The 20,415-nt window shown below is 36.9% G+C and overlaps 1 protein-coding gene across 1 annotated transcript in view; it reads left to right on the top strand.

The window, feature by feature from the left end:
* Nucleotides 1-20,415, top strand: part of TRPC6 (transient receptor potential cation channel subfamily C member 6) — a 70,253-nt gene that overhangs the window by 19,533 nt on the left and 30,305 nt on the right. Inside the window, exon 2 of the mRNA XM_081326210.1 lies at nucleotides 19,297-20,071. Coding sequence (XP_081182336.1) covers nucleotides 19,297-20,071 — 775 coding nt within the window. The remainder of the gene's footprint in view (nucleotides 1-19,296; nucleotides 20,072-20,415) is intronic.

The following is a 20,415-nucleotide window of genomic DNA, read 5'->3' as shown; positions in this document are numbered from 1 at the left end:
CAACCTAGAACTAAGGAGAAACTTCCTGACAGTTAGAACAATTAACCAGTGGAACAACCTGCCTCCAGAGGTGGTGAATGCTCCAACACTGGAAGTTTTTAAGAAGAGACCGGACAGCCATTTGTCTGAAATAGTATAAGGTTTCCTGCCTGAGCAGGGGGTTGGACTAGATGACCTCCAAGGTCCCTTCCAACTTTATTATTATTATTATTATTATTATTATTATTATTATTATTATTATTATTATTATTATTATTATGCTTACTTAAATTATAAGTTTTAAAATATGAATTTGGTGATGGGGTCAGTGGTGCCTTTTGTCTTCCTCCTCTAACTGCAAATCTCCCCCAGGAAAGCAGACTAGCTGGTTTACACGATGCTGGCAATACTATAATGGCTTGGGAGCCAGAGAGCTTCTCAATACTGGTAGTAACCAAGTTTAATATCCCTTGGACGGTAAACTTGGCAGCAGGGGACATAAAGCTTGACAGCTGTCCAGGGTCAATCATGGCCAAATGGCTGCTTAACTCACAGATGTTCACTGTGCTGATAAAGTAGGAGAGGAAGAGAGAGGATTACAAAGTGTTATGTGTGCATGTAGAAAAAGAATAAAACTACTCCACATTTTATTTATTAAAACTACATGCCGGCCCAAATCTTTACAGTGGCCTGGTTCTGCTATAGTATTAAACATTAATTTTTGTTTACTATTGACTTAATGTGATTAAGGGTACTTTCTCATTATGACTTTGTGCAAGCATATGCCTTTTTAGATTATTGGTCATATATAAGAATTTTGAAATGAAGCTCTGATCACTCCCTGAAAATTGTTGCCATTGTATTTTGTTGTAATTCTTTTCCAGCATTAAAGCCAGGGCTTTTTTTCTCAGAATGCTCAGAACAGCGTTCCGGCACCTTTTTTTTGCAAAAAAAAAAAGCTGCCTCTATTGGCTTTGGAAAGCCTATTGCAATCTTGGCTCTTTTTTAAGACTCGTGGACTTCAACTCCCAGAAATCCTGAGCCAGCCACGCTGTGGAGAAAGAGAGAGGTTTCCAAGCTGAGCCATGCTGGCTCAGGAATTCTGGGAGTTGAATTCCTTGAGTCATAAAAGAGCCAGGTTTGCCTACCCTACACTAGAAGACATTAAAAATATTTACAAGGTTACTTCTTTAGTAACTAAACTTTTAGAATCTAAAACAGCTAATTCAAAAAAGCCAACAGAAAAGAACCTCACATTTTTCATCTGCTTCTGTCTTTTGGAAGGTAAAATTAAATAACAAAATAATCTATTTCCTATGTTAACATCTCTTCAATGAAATCAATAAATCAATAAGGAAAGAAATGAGAAACATTTTTGTCAAATGTAATATTTCTAATTTAGCTGATGCTAGAAAAAAATAGTATCTTTTGTAAATACTCTTGAAAAATGTTTTGAATCTATAACCATCTATTACAACTAAACCACTTTAAACAATTCTTAAGAATGAAATATTCATAATTTGGACTTTACTTTTACTGTTTGGACTGTTGTGTGTTTTGAAAAATAGATTATTTAGAATCTAGTTATGTTGCACTTCAGTCTTTAAATAATTAACCTAGTATATACATAACAATATATGATGTTTTCCATGGTGAGATTAACATCAATAACATTTATTAAAAAGGCTAAAATAATTTCTGGTGGTATTATCTGTACATTAAAATTTTGTTTATTCACAATCTTTCACTTTTCACATTCTGGGCAAGCAGTAGTCATGTATCCTAGCAAAAGATGTTACGTATGTGCATAAGCATAGTCAGTAGCATATGCCTTTTTAAAAATATCAAACATGCAAAGAAACAAAAATAAGTCCAAAATATCTGTATTACATCCAGAAATGCAAACTTTGCAACCAATATTTCTATCCATAACTATGGCACCCTAAGGATACCTGCATACATGCAAATGCTTCTCTGGGATCAGTAACGCAGCAGGGATGGCTTTTTCCTTCCAGTAACATATACCTAAAACCAGTTTATTGCATTTGGCAATTGTACTAAAAAAAATCTCATTGTCAACCAATATAATTCATTTAATTTGAAATCAAGTGAAAAATTGATTTAAATTATTTTATTAAAACAAATTAATGGCAATTCTTTTATAAGACGTTGCCTCAAACAAAATGAGTTTGACATGCCTGCTCTAGATAGCTGAATGCTCCAAAATAAATTCTAGACCAGGCCTGTACATGCAGCCTACCAAGCACCCTTGGACAGAGCACAGACTTTTTTAAAAAAATAATAATAAAATCACCACCACTGCCCTGAAAGTCATGTTGCCTAGTGCCTCCATAGCTTACCATGACCACGAGCTCCAACACAGTAGATGCTTCTCTAGTCACCAAATCATTGATTAGCCCACCAGCATTCTTTTGCAGACCACAAAGATTTTTAATTTATCAGTGTGGGCCTTTCCCTTTTACAAGTTGCACAGATCTCTTCTAGATTTTCCTCTTGCCTTTCCAAGTTAACTCCTTGGTCTGTCATTGAGCAAGAATTGACTTTGTAGGGAAGCATATTATCATTTGATGTATATTTAACATATGTTCTACCTTTATTTACCGATTATATAATATTTGTATGCAATCCAGATGGCGAGGTTTGAGGCAACTTACAATAGAAAAAAATATATATTTAAAATCATAAGATTAAAACATAAAAGCAGGGCTTTTTTTCTCATAGAATGCTCAGAATGGCGTTCCAGCACCTTTTTTGCACACAAAAAAAGAGCTTTTGCACAAGCTATGCTACTCACTCTATTGGCTTTTGAAAGCCTATTGGCTTTTGAAAGCCAATAGGAATTGCTGCTGAGCACTCCAAAAGACCTGGCCGGCAAACTTTGCACCAGCAAGTTGTCTGCAGCGAAGGCGAGTTGGCAGGAACTTTGCATCCCTCCCTGCTGCCCATCTACACCATCTTAACTAGGTAAGTAAGAGGCGACAAGGAGTGGGAGGTGGATTCTGTGGAGTCCATGTGCACTCCTTCCTTGTGCTCACCCATGTCAGCCAGGCTGGTGGCCTACCCAGTGCTGGACCTGTGCCACCATCGCCTCACCCTGCGCGCCTAAGTGGCCGCCCTGCATCGTATGGCCCGCACCGCCTCTGCCGCACACCCCGTGCATCCCTGCCATATGGAGCAGGCCCCGCTGCTCCCACAGCACCAGCCGCGCCAGCTCTGGCCCCGGGGGGCAGCCCACTGCCAACACCCCTCACACCCATGACTGCAGCAGCGCCGCCCCCCCACCTCCTGCGCCTGCCAAGATGAGAGTTTCGGCACCTTTTTTTTTAGAAAAAAAGCCCTGATAAAGCTATATTAAATAATTAAAATGTTAAGCTTGAGAGCTTGTAAGTGCCAAGAAAAATGTTAATGATGCAATGATCACCTTGAGTGTTTGGATTAATCTCCCTCATCCACCAATTGTATGTGTGTGTCTCTGTGTGTGCATATATAACTTGTATTGCATGCTTAAGAGAACCAGCTTAGTGTAATGGTTAAGGCACCAGGCTAAAAACCAAGAGACTGTGAGTTCTAGTTCTGCCTTAGGCACAAGGCCAACTGGATGACCTTGGACAATCCCTCTCTGTTAACCTTAGGAAAGAAGCTCTAGCAAAAACATTTCTAAAAATACTGCCAAGAAAACTTCAGGGACCAGTCATACAGTTGCCAGGGGTGAATGCTAATGCCTAAAGTATTCTGATACCAATAAAATAAAGGAGAGCTTTCTTCGATATTTAACAAATACAGACACTTAATATTAAAATAAAGCTATTACAGTATACAAATGGTTTTTAAATGATAGGAAGTGGTATTGGACTCCTTTTCCCAAACCAACATTTGTACATTTTTCCTGTTTGACTCATGCAAAATGCAAAGCTATTCACCTGTTTTAACTCTACATTTGTGTCTGTTTGTCCTGATAAATCTTTTACTTCTTGCATACTTTTTACAACTGTTCGAGCAGTTGTAAAATAGTCCAGAGGTGCAGTGTGGTCCATTTAATCCCACATCCTTTCATGTCTGAAACAATCCAACTTTCTTTCTGGAGAGAAAATTTCCTTCTATGGCTATTACTTACTTCACTGGGTGTTAGCCAGTTCTCTCTGGTAACTCTGCTAAGTCTTCTCTTATTTGCCACATACACAACATATTTTCCGCCATTCTAAGTGTATGCATCATTCTAATGCGTATCTGTGATTCCATGAAATCAAAACAGATACAAATTTATATCAGGAAGAAGAGAAAATCAGAATTCTTGTGGTTTTTGTGCCTGGGCTTTGCTAAGCAGCATGGGGGAATGCATGAAATGGAATTGAATGGCGCACAGCCAAGCATTTGGCCAGCTACTTCAAAGCTTTAGTTTTGCTTGCTCTCAAGCTTTTCAAGTTACTGTCCATTTCATTTTGTTCTTGTTTTTCCTAGAGTTTTCATCTTTCCTGCAGCAAACTATACATAACATTCAAAAAGATGAATGGCAATAATTTTAAACAAAGGAAAGCAAAAAAAAAATTTAAAGGGGTAAAGCAGAAATACAGTACGCGAAGATCTGGTGCTAGGAAATAGTGAGGAATTTTGTCATCCCATAGTGTGTTATTAGCGCTCAACAGGATTAGGAGTCATTTTCTGCCAGTTAGATTTTTATGGAATGTATTAGAGAGAAACGGAAGGCACTTAGAAGCAACTAGACGCTTGCTGTTTCTCCAAAACTTCATATAATGTCAGAGAAAACTTCATTCTTGCCTTAGGCTTTGCCAAGTCCAAAACGAAGATTTTGCAATATTTTCCTGTGTGTTCGCAGGCAGGATATTGAGCTGAATGTCCTGCCTATAAACACTTCCCTTTCCCTCGTAACCACAAACCATTGTTTGACATTACAGACAAAATGGCAGTACTATTGTGTGTTAATAAGAGAACAAATGCAAAAGTCTGAACCTGCACATTTTCCCTTGATCTATAGCCTGATAACTTCTAAACATGGTTTGATATTGCATCCATCTCAAAGGAAACCATTATTGTTAACTTTTCAGCAGAAATCAGTGATATATTGTACTGCTCAGCTAATACCTGAGAAACAAATGTTCTCTTTCTTCCTCCTCCCCAATCATATGTAAAGGTAAAGGTTCCCCCGCACATGCGTGCTAGTCATTTCCAAGTCTAGGGGCCGGTGCTCATCTCCGTTTCAAAGCCGAAGAGCTAGCGCTTGTCCGAGGACGTCTCCGTGGTCATGTGGCTGGAATGACTAGACGCCAAAGGCACACAGAACGCTGTTACCTTCCCACCGTAGTGGTCCCTATTTTTCTACTTGCATTTTTACGTGCTTTCAAACTGCTAGGTTGGCAGAAGCTGTGATGAGTAACAGGCACTCACTCTGTTATGCGGCACTCGGGATTCGACCCGCCAAACTGCCGACCTTCTGATCAACAAGCTCAGCATCCTAACCCACTGAGCCACTGTGTCCCTCATATGTATGTATGTATGTATGTATGTATGTATGTATGTATGTATGTATGTCTTGGCGTATTTGGGTCTTTTCCCATGTAAGATTGATAGTGTCTTGGCGACATTTCGACGAGGTCCCACTCATCATCTTCAGGCTGGTGTCTTTGGCACGGGAAAAGACCCAAATACGCCAAGACATACATACCTGTACCCGTGAAAATCTACAAATATCTATCTATCTATCTATCTATCTATCTATCTATCTATCTATCTATCTATCTATCTCTATCTATCTATGTATCTATCTATAATGGTAAGATATTACAGACTAAATTTAAAGAAAGAGAAGAGAAAGAAAGAATAATAAATGCAAAGAAAAAAGAAAGAAAGAAAGAAAAAGAAAGAAAGCAGGAAAGAACAGGAATATCATATAGAAGTCTGTGTGACTTCCAGACTTCATCACAAGTGGGAACCAACTTAGTGGCCCTTCACCCCTCTAAAGTTACAAACTTTTATCTCTTCATCCCGTATCCCAACTCTTATCTAAACAAATCTAAAAAATAATCAACTTTTCAGTTCTGTGTCAGCAGAAACCCATAAAAGGCTGCCAGAAGTAACAATATATCTTGTAATATATCTTGCATATCTCCTGGGCTTTTCCACATCACAGAAACGAAAGCATTAAAGTAATTTGCTGTAATGCAAGTAATTACCCAACCTTTATATTTGTGATCAGCTAAAAGTTTTACTAAAAGTACTAGATAATTGCTGAAATATTACTGATGAATAGATATATAAACAAGGATATTAAGGAAGCTCACTCTGCATTTCACGCTGTCTTTTGTGGCATATCTATCAACATTTCTTTGGTTTATTAATGTTTGAAAGAAAAGTCAATGAAATCAAGGCTTTTAGCATGGATTTTCTCCACATTCAGTTGTGCCACAACTACACTATGTAAATAATTCCATACCTTTAATAATGTTTTTTTTCAACTTTTAAGTGAAAAAACATAAATGCCCATTTTTTTCAATGGATGACAACCACTAGGGAGCTTGTTAAGAGATACTTTTAACACGTATATGGCTGCTAATGGTCCAAGTACAGAACCATTTCTGCTTGTTGGCTGCTTTTAACGTCCTTTTCCATCAAGTAAACTTTATCACCACATAATAATTCTGGGATCCAAGATGAAATAAACTGCAGTTTTTGACCCACAGTGTCAAATAGGAATCTCAATTTCAGTCAGCATAAAGTGAAATACAGCTACCATTCTACATAGGGATAATCTGCATTCTGACCTTATTTGGGAATGGGAAAGAGAAAAAAACTACAACTTTACTGTAATTAAAGCACTGCACATTTTTAAACTTAGCACCCATTTTGTGCCAGTTTTAAAAGAAACAATTCAAATGTTTAGGTTCTGATTTTAGTTTATTTATTTATTTACTAGACTTATATGGCTGCCTATCTTAAAACACAACTCTAGGCAGTTGCCATAACAGTAAAACCTCAAACTATAGAAAACATAAAACCATAAAATAAGAATAAAACCCAGCCCCTTGGTTATCCCTTTGGGATGCTCCAAGAAGCAACCTAAAATATTCTCACTCTGCACCAGTAAAAAAAAAAGGTCCTGATGATGTTCTGGAAGGCTAAAAGAATAGAGACATAATAATAAGTCTTACAGCTTTATGTAAAGCTCATTCATGAAATTATTGGGAGCAAAGGAACCAAAACCTTGAGAACTACTCTCTAGGTCAGTGTTTCTCAACCTTGACAACTTTAAAGGTTTGTTGACCTCAACTCCCAGAATTCCCCAGCCAATATGGAGTTGAAATCCACCCCATTTTAATGTCACCAAGGTTGAAAAACACTGCTCTAGGTTGTAATAGAAAAATATCACAGGGAAACCCACTTGTGCAAAGGTTTCCATAACAGTAGTCAGCAGTAACAGAGATCCATGCATTTTATTATTGTTGGATACATCATCCCATTCATCAAACTGATTCCTTCATGATGCAGAATACACAAGGGATCACTTGGTGTCCTGTGTTCCATCTCTACTCTTCTGTAGATACATAAATGGATTAAACCCAGGAGTCAGATTGTTGGGGGCAATATGCAAATAATGCTTACATTGTAAGTCGCCCATAGAGTGCTGTAGAGCAGTTGCCCCCAACCTTTTGGGCACCAGGGACCACTTCCGTGGAGAAAGGTTCTTCCATGGACCGGAGGGGGCTTTGCTTGTTTGCGTGGCCCAGTTGCTGGCATGCCATGACCTATTGCTGGTCCACTGACCAGAGGTTGGGGATCCCTGCGGTAAAGTGCTATGGGGCAGTAATATAAGCTTAAATGCTATTGCTTTGCTAAACTGGAATAACCAAAGTCCTCTCCCTTTTGTGTCTCTCCATGCTAATTACTCATAATATTGTTTCCAAGTGGTTCTGAAAGTTCTATGCCTTTAAATATAGACAGATGTTCATAATGTAGATTGTAAATATTAAGCCCCCTATTCTTTGTATCTGGTAATTATGTCTCTTTCCTTGCTTTGCATGCCTTTAGCCCCTTTTTGCCAGTTAAATGTTTTTTGTTGTTTGTTGATGCTTAATTAAAAACCCATCAAGCTATAATTTTATGAGCTGAACTGAGCGGTATATATGCCTGCTCTAACATGCATACAAGCTGTCCTTGTCTTACAACCTTCTGCTTAGTGACTGTTTGAAATTCACTTTAACAATCATGCAAAAAAAAGGTTGCAGAATTGAGTGTGACTCACTTAGCAACTACTTGGTTTAGCAATGGAAATACTGGCCCCAGTTGTTGTAAGTTGAGGACTACCTATATAGAGATTGATTAAGAGAAAAATAAGTATCAACCGAACTGGAAGTAACTCTCAGTAATTTTCCAACAATTATCCATATATAAATGTTAGGAAAATACTGTAGCTGATTTACCTATATTAGAAACCTCAGAAAGAGCCTTGAGAAATGATTTGTTTCCTTAAAATAACGTGTTAAAACTTTTCAGAAATGTTAAATGCAGAACAATTGAAGAAGGTTGTTTTCAGACTAATATTAGTAAATAAAAATAGCAAATGTGTTGAATCATAAACTGGTCCTTCATGAATTCTAAGTAAATGGGACAAGATGAAAAAGTTATGTAAAGCATAAAAAAACTGTACAGCTGTATCCCACAGATGGTAACAAACCATAGTGTTAATATCAAAACCACAAGCCAAAGCAAGTGAACTACAATATGGCTTATGTTGGTGGAACCATTTGTATAGCATACCAGTATATTAATGCTTATTGTTTAGCATGTGTATGAACTTAGCCACCATCTCATCTTATGATGAACAAGACTTTGAATTCTTAAATTGTATTAAATATTGAATATGTACAGTTAAATATTGTATTGGTCTCTAGCCTATATGTCTTTTGATATTCGCTATAGAATGTTTTAAGATAAAAAATGAAAAGTATTCCTAGGATTCCTATACCAAATAGGATAGGTTTCCTATAACAAATCTTCTGCCGGTTGCCCTCCGGGTGAGATTCAAGGTGTTGGTAATGACTTACAAAGCCCTACATGGCATGGGTCCGGATTACCTACGGCAACACCTGCGGCCGGCGTCAACTTCCCTCCATCCAGTGTGCTCCCACAGAGAGGGCCTCCTCAGGGTGCCTCCGATCAAAGAATGTCGATTGGTGGCCCCCAGGGGGAGGGCGTTCTCTGTGGGCGCGCCAGACCTGTGGAACCGCTTGCCGGTCGAGCTCAGGATGGCCCCCGACCTTCGCTCCTTCCGGCGGGATCTAAAAACGTATTTATTTGAGCAATCCGGCCTGGTTTGATGGGTTAGGGTCGGGGTTTTTAACATGGTTTTTAATTACTGTTTATATCGGGCATAATATCTAATTGTTTTTAACTTTTGTACTTCGTTTTTATATTTATTGCCCTGTACACAGCCCTGAGTCCTTCGGGAGAAGGGCGGTATAAAAATTAAATAAATAAATAAATAAATAAATAAATAAATAAATAAATAAATAAATAAATAAATATTGCAGTCCACACAAAATTGTAGCTATATGCCTTGCTTTAAAAAAAAAAAGCATTGTGAGTGATAGAATATCAGCAGGCAGCCAGATAGCTCTGTGGTACTGAACATAATGAAATGCAGTTAGATGGGTATTTCTTCTGACATTATCCAACTATTGGTTACTGTTCTCCAAGGATTGCCTTAGCTCTTAGCATCTTGCAGTTATCACTTTGCTATTCCCACTGGCAATAGCATATGTTGATACACTTATCAACTTCGGAGTGCATAGTTCACCGCTCCTTTAATTGGTCTGCCTTCTTCCAGGGAGGCTGGATAAATACTCCATTCCTCTTGCGATGGTCCTTCTTAAAGAGCTACTGACTGATGCTGAAGCAATGTTTAAGAACATCTCTGCTTATAATGACTGATGTTGATGCTCTGCCTTCAGTTTCTAATCCTTGGATTATCTCCTCATGCCTTCCTACAGCTAATGACTAAACTCCATCCATTCTGAGATTAAAGGTATGCTCTACTGTCCTAGTATTTCTGCTGAGCTATATCTCCCATCTACAACAGAGATGAGTCTTTAGGTTTTAAAAATTATCTCGGTGGGCGGGTCTGTAGGATGATGGTGAGAAGTGCATGCCTTTTGTTCAGAAGTTGTTCTGAGCATCTCTGGTTAAAAGATAGCCAAGGAAAACTAAGCAAAGCCACAGAGAGGAGCTGCCAATCCCAAGCAGACAATAAATAGGTTAGTTGAAGAAATAGTTCAATAGATTAATAGCTTTGTGTTAAGTTTAATGAACCATCCTATTTTCCTCAACCCTTAAAGCAAGAATTAAGCATCACTAATGGATAGCTTAAAAAATAGGGATTAATTGGAAAAATAGGGCGATATGACCAAAATGAATTAGTGTGCATTTTTAAAAAGTAGATTGTAAGAAGGTTCTCCTGGAAGACTGAGCAGCATTATATACCCAGACCTCTTTCCTGCTGTTTTGTTTTTATCAGTGGATGTTATGAATCTCTGTGAGGTCTTGTTTCTGTGTTTTGGATTGTCAATGTTCACTTAAGCATGATATATGCATGATAACATATGCCTTTATTTTTGTACGATATAAGTCTTTTAGGGAAGGTATCTTGTAGAAACCTGTGGCTTAAAGCAAAATAACCACCCCTAAAAACCAAATAAGGAATTCTGCTCCTGCATTTCTTTTGCTTTGTTAAAATAATGCCAAATACTACCATGGAAGTCTCAGCAATGAAAAGCCCTGTAGCACAATGGACTTTATGTATCTGTGCCTTCTTTGAGTTCTGTGTTGTGATCTGATTTATAGTAGATGGTACAAACTTTACTGTAAACCTCAGCTTGGTGCTAAAGAAAATTTAATAGTTTTTTCTGTTTTAGGAGTGAAATCTTGGTGCAGCTGAAATCAGTGGCAAGTTGCATGAGACACCATTATTATTTCTTGGCATACATTGTTTGGGAAATAACAAAATTAACACTACAATCTTATGCATGTCTACCCAGAAGTAAGTCCTTCTTGTGGGTCCAATTCTACCTTTATTGGTTGTATAAATACATATGTAGAACGATGCATCCAAGTTGGTAAGAAACAAATACTACAAGAAATAATTTTCATTTAATTCCTGGTGAGTTTTTAAACAAATAGCTTATAATACTGCCTATAACATAGGAAAAATAGCATTTCTGTATTCCATGGACTTAAGGTTGGTAAAAGTCTTTTTCATATAATTTCTCATGTTTATTTATCATAGTTTACTGAATTTGCAATACTGGAATTTAGTTAAAAGAAAGAAAGAGAAAACCTTGAACTATGGTAACTGACAGAATATGTTCCAGAAAATGCTTCAGAATGGAATTTACAGCCAACATGCAAAGATCTAGATTTCCTGTTTGCCCATCTTTGCACTAGATCCAATCAAGGATAAGGGTTTGAATAGTATATTATCTAAGCATTGTTTTCCTTTAGCTTTAATATCATAGTCTTCCAAGTCTGATAATGTTCTACATTGTCCCCCTTCTTATGCTCCTCTGAATTAGGGCTCCTTCCTAATATTATCTGGATATTCTGGACTTAAAAATGTTTTAACCTTTTTGCTTAGGCAACTCTTCCTGTCAAGGTCATCTTCCTTATTCTACAAGGAGTTATTGATACAGGTGGCAATACAGATTCTATTTTTTTAAAAAAACAAAACATGATTAAATCTTGGGAGGTCTTACAACCTTTGCACAATTTCATTCAATTCACATAAGCTTTTAGGATTCTTGCTAAATTTTAGACAGGAACACCAAAATATCATGAGATTTAGTGATTTCCTAAGATTTTGGCTATTTTATTCATTTATTCATTTCTGTTAAAATTCATTTTCACATCATGTTTATGTCCATTTGGAAGGGGGCACATGTACTGCTAATAGTTTAGAACTTTCAGTGCGTTGTTTTATTTATTCATTTATTGGATTTTTCCCCCTGCCTCTGTTATTTTTATAAATAACTCAAGGCAACAAACATACATCATAGTCTTTCCTTCTATTTTTCCCCACAATAACAATCCTGTGAAGTGAGTTGGACTGAAAAAAAGTGATTGGCACAAAGCCACCCAACTGACTTTCAGGTCTAAGATGGGACTAGAACTCACAGTCTCCTGGTTTGTAGCTTGATACTTCAACTGGCTTTCCACATAAAGTTGTTGTGGTTCATATAAAGGAAAAGGATGGGAATTACTCTCTTAGGAGATCTCCATGTGATTTCCCCCCCCAACTATATATGTTGTTACAGTGAGAAAGTTGCTGATCTTTAGTTTATTAAAACCGTATTAATTTACAAAGTTCATTTCTTAAAGTTATAATGTTAACTTCTGGATCTGAGTATTGTTCAAAAACATTGTAATTTTTGTATCTGAAATCTCCAGGATTTTTGTTTAGTTGGGTACTACCACTCTTCTACACATTTTGATACAGATTTAATTGGTAAATCCATTTGAAAGAATTTACAAAGAAGCATTTCAGTCCATTTAGAACTGATCTCTAATGCACTTATAATTGTGGAATAAATGGGACTTTCAGCAAAATGCCTTATTTACAAAATAAATGCGTTTGAATAAGTCTATTAAATTGTAACGAAAGGTCCATTAGTATGACTTATGTTGTTTAGTCCAAAAAAACAGTGGCATTGTGTCACAACGTTCAGAAACCTTATTCACGATTGGATTAATGCAGCTGCTCTTAAAGGTGGAGTTGCTACATTTTTCTCACTACTGGTCCTGCTTGGTTGCAGGGTCCACTTATTTTGCATTGTAGTTGACAGTTCATACAGCAAAGCCATCAAGGCATCATGTCAAAAAGGTTTGTTTTACAACCAACTATATACAGAACCTGACATTGATTGGGACGAGTGGCCCAAGGTCATCTAGCTGGTTTCTGTGCCCAAGGAAGGACTATAGGTAGTTCTCTACTTACGACAAGTCACATAATCACTATTGGAAATTACAACAGGCTTGAAAGTTAGTTATAATCTCTCTTAAAGTAATGACTGCCACACTACCTCCACAGTTACATAATCATATTTCAACCACTTGCCAGCCGGCTTGATTTACAACTGGTTGCAACATTACTCAGTCAAATGACCATGTTTTTTTTGATATTTTTGCATTTCCTAGCAAAAAACAGCAAAAAGCACCCACTGGATAAGCTGGATTTGGATTTACAACCACAGGATTCACTTAACAACTGTAATGACTTGCTTAACAACCATTGTAAAAATGGTCATAAAATTGAGTCTGGTCACATGATGACTGGAGTTATAACCTCAGTGACTTACAAACAAAATTCCAGGCTCAATTGTGGCAATAGGTCAAGGACTTTCTGTACAACAAGGGTCTTCCCAGTTGAACACATCAACCACTACACCAAAATGTCCTCTTGTCCTCTTTCTGTAGCTTTAGTGCAAAACATGTCCTCCTTCTCAAGGATTGCTTTTTTTAATCTGTGGGACAAAATATGTGAAATTCCTGACATCATGTTTAATTTTATATTCAAGATTCCATTTTTCAAGATTCTGATCTTAAATTTTGTTGCCCCAGTCATTTTCCTATCTCTGATTTCTCAACTCTATGGCTACTTGGATTCCTGCTATTCTGCATCTTCTGTCCACAGATACTTGAGTTTCTTCTGTCCCCTAATAATACCAGTGTATTCAAAGTCATTATCATCTGGAATTGATATAATTATGAATTATGGTTGGTCACACAGTCAGCCAGATGTTTAGACTGGATTTGGTATTTTTATCCAGCTATTGAGTCCTTCCCAAGGACCTGGGATAGGCAAATATTGATGTTTGATGCTGTTAGAGGTAATATTACAGGATGTAGGCTGTTCACAGCAAAGCAGACTTTTGCAATTGACCGATGCTGATTTTCTCAACTAATGCTCCAGCTGTTTTGGGATTGCACTCAAAATATTACCATTAGTACTTCCTTTGCTTTCTTTTGCCACAGTTATTTTATTTCTTTTGCAGGTCTTTGTATTTTGTGACGATGATGGTGGTGGTGATGATGATTTATTACTTTAAAGCGGTTGCTGATCATTATCATCAATTTATTACCAAGTTCCTAAGTACATTATCACTGATTTCTTTTGGCAGTGTGTTACCTAAAAGACAAATGAAATAGGAAGGACTGTTTGCATTTGTGTTTGTGATAGGATCCTTTGATAAACTGTAGCACTGTATTTTCCTTCCTGCTAAATTTAAAACCCACAATCAATATCAGGACTTGAATAATTGTAAGCTAAGAATCTCCTCAGATAAATATGCAGTGAAAAGAATTGGTTGGTTTTCCTTTCCACCATTGCAAATATTTTGATATTTTCGGCTTTTTTTTAAAAAAAGAAAATGAGCAGGTTGTGAGTAAAGAGCACATTTTGCCTCTATTTTCCTCAAAGAGAGTGATAGACTCATATATCTGGGGGAAGAAAATGATATTTACTCCAAAACAAAGATTGCGGTGAGGAAGGGTTATTTCTACAGAGAAAAATCTCATTGTCTGAAATAAGCAACATGATTGTTTTTAACCATTCATATTCTGGATTACAAATTTATGACACTAATATAATAATTTACATGGGATAAAATAATAAAAAACACCTCTTCATATGGCCCAGACTTCAATAACTTCTATAAGATGTGTTCATGGCTACTAATTTAGATGGATTTTGAAAAGGACTAGAGCCAGAGGTAGGCAACCTTGGCTCTTTTATGACTCGTGGACTTCAACTCCCAGAATTCCTGAGCCAGCCGGCTCAGGAATTCTGGGAGTTGAAGTCCACGAGTCATAAAAGAGCCAAGGTTGCCTACCCCTGGACTAGACAAATACAGGAGATAAAGACTAGGGATTAACTGCGGACAATTCTGCTTTGTGGATTTTCTGGTTAGTTCCTATACAAGAAAAAAAAAGGTTGTGGAAGATGGAATTTTGACTTAATCTACTAAGATGTTCATATATTATAGAATTATGTTCTCCAATCTGATGCCTTCCAAATGTATTCTGCCACAATTCCCAGCTAGAGAGGTTAAAAAAATGCAGCCAAAAATTTAAAAAAGTTAAATTCAGCATAACTGGAAGGCACTATATAGCAGAACTGACCGGAGTAACTGTAAACCTTGAATTCAATTTGGATACAACTGCCTGGGGTTTTTTTAGCTTTGATGATGACAATGCTAAAGTTTTAGAGGATTGGACATAGCTGAATATAATATTGGGGTTAGGTGTGTCTGCCTGTGTACAGATAGTCCTTGCTTAGAGACTACAATTGGGACTCGCAGCTAAGCACTGTGGTTTCTAAGCAATGTGATGTTGTTTCCCATTTGGTGATTAAGTGAACCATCATGGTTGTTAAATTAGACTGCAATTTGCAAATGTTTACTTTCATGTCTTCCATGAACTCTGCTTATAACTTTGAATGTTTGCTAAATGAGGCAGTCAGTAAGTGAAGACTTATCTGTATTAAAATGCATGCAACATTTCTAGAAAGCAAATTACAGAGCTATTATAAACTTTTGCACAGTTTCATGCATTCCCAGACAATGCTGAATTGGGAAGCTTTTTTAAAAAAGTGCAGAATATTTAAAACAGATTAGAATGGAACTGCATAGGCGAATGTCCAGTTGAATCTGCTGTGGGACCACAATTCATTAAAGCTTCTTTTAAAAAAGAAGCATTAGCATACTTAGTCCTTTGTGACCACTACATAGCAATCCCTTTATAATTTAACAAAGTATAGGTATGTAATTGCAAAATGGGGATCACATTTTGAATAAATCACCAGAATTTATTTACACACCTGTCTTTTAACATGTTTTAGAAACACATTCATTGTAAGAGAATCTCAGCTGCTAATATACTTTTTTGCTACTGAAAGAACATGCAGTTTATATTTTCAACAGATCTCTGACACACCCAGTTTTTCTTTCATGATTATAGGTAGGTGTTTTATTGAATTTTAGATCAAAAGTTTAATGTATTTTATATCTGCAAACTGTATTGAAGAAAATTGGAAACTTAAAAAAAGGACCTGCAGCTTATTCTACCCAGATTGTACATTTTATCACTGACATTTCAAGCAAAGATAAATGTTTTCACTACCTTGTATTTTTTGCTATGTGGTGTCGGAACTGCGTTGGTTCACCAAGAATGAAAAACAAAGAAAAATAAGCTCAGTGAAAATCTTTAAACATACTCAGCGCAGAACCACCTCTGCTTGGAGGGGGAAAAACGAGTATTGTTCAAATCCACACATCTTCAAGTTGCCAAGATTGAGAAACACTGGTATATACAGTACAATCTCCTGAATCAGAGTGAATGCCTTAAATAGTTTCTAGAGAGTGATGCTATTAGAAGACTGTCCATGCTTATGAGCTCCCTGAATGCCTCCAAACTGCTCGCTCTCTCTGACATAGAATGCTGGATTAGATGGGATTGACTTTCCTTGTATTCTTAATTGGTCAAATTTGTTTGGTATCCTAGTCTTATTAGTATTAGCATTATTAGTATTATCCTAGTATTCATATCAGTTTTATTTCTGTCAGATGTTGATTACTCTTCTATTTCTGCAAAAGTTGTAATAAATACACATCAGAGTTATTTTCTCTAGCAAGAATATCTTTGAACAAAATTGAATAAGCATGTCAATTGGTCTACTTCCACATGATTGCAATGTTTCAATGATAACCCTTCCATGACTGTCCTCAGGATTTTTGCATTCCATGTGGGTCATGTGCTTTATTTGTTAAAATTTCACAAATTTGTCTGCTTCAGACAAATTCTCTTTATTTTCTTTATAAGTCTGGATAGGAAGTGAATTTTCTTGTATGTGGGGAATCAGGTGACTTAGACTGCTTTTTTGCAGGAAAATGTCTACAATTCTAAGCTCGGGTTTTATTTCAAAGCAAGGTAATTCAGTTTAGGAATTTGATTCTAAAAATGTTCTTCAGATTTTTTTTTTATTTGAAAAGATTGTCTTGCAAGTATACTTCACAGTGCATATATTATAATATTTAAAAGTTCTGGGGAATGATAGTGAGCAAAGTAAATTGAAATTGAAGCTATTGGAGAAAACATAAGCAAATCTTCATCATTTGTAATTAACTTTACTGTAATGATTACTAGGCAGTTAAAATATAAAGCTAACCCAACGTTTCGTGAACTTTAATTTATGAGCAAAATGTCCAGATCTGACAGCCTTTTCAAAACTGAACAATTCAAAAAGATTTTCCAATTTTCATCTAAGTTTCTGGTGCTAATCTGAGATGATATTAGAGCTGCTAATATATTATTACACATATATTTTTACAGTTTCAAGAAAATGCAGAGTTTTGAAAATCACTGATTAGATATGGATCAGGTTTTGAAAGAATTATTCTGTTGACCCTCCTTACGTTCTTTGTATGTCTGGAAAAAATAATTTTCAAAGAAAAGCCGTGTAATTGCAATCAGGTGAAGAGATAATTACAATGACATTGATTTAAGTGGAAATTAAATGCAAATGAGTACATAGGATGAATCAGTAGCAAAGATTATTTTCAACAGTTCTCTTTCTTATTTAAGGTATTATTTTAGTTCTACTGCATGTAAAAAAATAACACTCGAATTCCTATAGGCGCTGATCTAGTACATATTACTTAGAATCTAGAGGGATGCACTTATTAGAGCTTAAACAGAGAGAATCATTTTAGTCCCAATGTTGCAAAGCTGCTCTCAACAATTAAAATGTGATCAAAGTAGGCATTTAAATATGCATTTTAAGAAAAAAGGTAAAAATTTAAACATATAATTGTATAAATACACAGTTTGAAAATAGATTATTGTAAAAGAACCAATATCAAGAGTGAAAGTGTGAAGATAATATGGACTAGAGATAAATTCAGTCATTTTTACTGGTTATTAGAGGAAACCATTTGAATACATAAAATTTTAACTCTTTTAATATTGTTTGCACCCTTTTCCAGGCTTTCTGGGGTCCTTGGTGCTCTCCTAACTTGATTGGTTTTTATGTAGACATTTCATTATCCAACTAGTTAATGTTGTCCTACCAGCAAACAAAGGCCAAACCATGATGATCATGAACAAATCACAATATATACTAAAAGCCAAAGAATTACTGGAAGACAAAAGTCGAGCACTGATGATCTCACCTGGCTGGGTAATGAAATGTCTGCAAGAAATCAGTCAAGCTCAGAGAGCACCAAGGAACCCACGGTTCAACTCTGAGCTACAAGTATTCTTTTCTGAGCTTGTTTATACTCTATGGAGGCCGACATATAGTATAATGGGGACTATATGCCAAAAACTGGTTAAAAGATAAAACTGGATAAGGTAAAGAACTGGGCATTGGGAAGGAAAAAATTAAATTGGATTTAATTTTAATATAACATTAAGTAGGCTTAAATATAAATAATTCAATGTTAATTTAATTAATATGATCACTCCTATATATCTAAACAATTATATTTCCTAAATCATTAAACATTACAATATAGTAAAATACTTTGAGCGTTCAGCAATTCACATCCAAGCAGATAGTGAAAGGACTACAGGATATGCACTGTTTTCATATATTAATTTTATCTTGTTGGTCTATAGAGAAGTTGTAAGAGACCTAGTTGAAGATCTAGCTTAATATTGCATTGAGCCTGAGGTAACATTCCACAAATGGTCCTAAACATATTGTGGAATTTCGAGGTGAGTTGAGGGGAAGAATGAAGAAGCTGGCTAACCTTGAGTCACTGATGGGAAGAAAGCAGCTGAAAGGAGATCAATGTATATCTAGTAGTTTTGTGTGTGTGTTGGGGGAGAGAGATTTAGTGTTATGTATGGGGTTTAAGCAGCAGCTCAGCAAATAGCACCAGGTGGCGCTGTACCGTTACCGTATTGGCTGATTAGCTTTCGGCGGGAGATTCAGATGAATGGATTGGCCGAGAGCGTACCTGGCAAGGTATATAAGGGGTACAGGTAACCCCCTTTGTCCAGTACAGTCCTACCCACAATAAAGAGCTGTTGCTGTACTCATCTGCCTGCTGTCTTCCATGCAGTCCAGAACCCACTACACAATATTTAGTGTGGCCAGATTCCTGTCTATAGATGAGTAACAGGAAACATACTACTCTGTTCAGCTCCTTGTGTCTCTCCTTGTTCCTTGCACCTGACAAATATATCCTTAAAAAAGGAAGATGGCCAAAGCATTAATCCTCTCTTTCTTTTTAGTAGAGGTGCTGAGAACCGGCATGGCTTTCGCCAACAGACTGTAGTTAGAGAGAAAGGCAGGAGATCTGCCGTTCGAGGCCCAGCATATATGTTTAATGATCATTCAACCAGCCTTTCTATTGAGGAAGAGCGTTTTTTGGAAGCAGCAGAATATGGCAATATCCCTGTAGTCCGTAAAATGCTGGAGGAATGTACTTCGCTCAATGTGAACTGTGTGGATTACATGGGCCAGAATGCATTACAACTGGCTGTAGCAAATGAACATCTGGAAATCACAGAGCTGTTACTTAAGAGGCAAAATTTGTCACGCGTTGGAGATGCGCTACTCTTAGCCATTAGCAAAGGCTACATCCGAATAGTTGAAGCCATTTTGAACCATCCCGCATTTGCAGAAGGGAAGAGGCTGGCCACGAGCCCTAGTCAATCGGAGTTGCAACATGATGACTTTTATGCCTATGATGAGGATGGAACTCGCTTCTCCCATGACGTGACCCCTATTATTCTCGCTGCCCACTGCCATGAGTATGAAATTGTGCATATCCTGCTGAGGAAAGGAGCGCGGATTGAGAGGCCTCATGATTATTTCTGCAAATGCAGTGAATGCAACAAGAAGCAAAAGCATGACTCTTTCAGCCATTCTAGATCCAGGATCAATGCTTACAAAGGTCTAGCAAGTCCAGCTTATCTGTCTTTGTCAAGTGAGGACCCAGTCATGACTGCCTTAGAACTCAGCAATGAGTTGGCTGTGCTTGCAAACATTGAGAAAGAATTCAAGGTAAGATTTTAATGAATGAACTGTCATTACATAATCTCTTTTGGAACAGAGTAAATCTCTTAAATTCTTTCCCATTAGCCATTACCATAACAAAACATATAAACCATAAAAAAAGATTTTAAGAAAATCTTAAAGTAGACTTTGAGGGACTGGAGACTAAAACATATAAGGAACGGCTGCTGGAATTGGGTATGTCTAGTTTAATGAAGAGAAGGATGAGGGGGGACATGATAGCAATGTTCCAATACCTCAGGGGTTGCTACAAAGAAGAGGGAGTCAGGCGGTTCTCCAAAGCTCCCAAAGGCAAGACAAGAAGCAACGGATGGAAACTAATCATGGAGAGA

This window comes from Vipera berus (genome assembly GCF_964194415.1).
Source record: "Vipera berus genome assembly, chromosome: 4".
Taxonomy (NCBI): Eukaryota; Metazoa; Chordata; class Lepidosauria; order Squamata; family Viperidae; genus Vipera; species Vipera berus.
The sequence above is the reverse complement of the archived record's forward strand: the minus strand, read 5'-3'. Positions and strand labels throughout refer to the sequence as shown.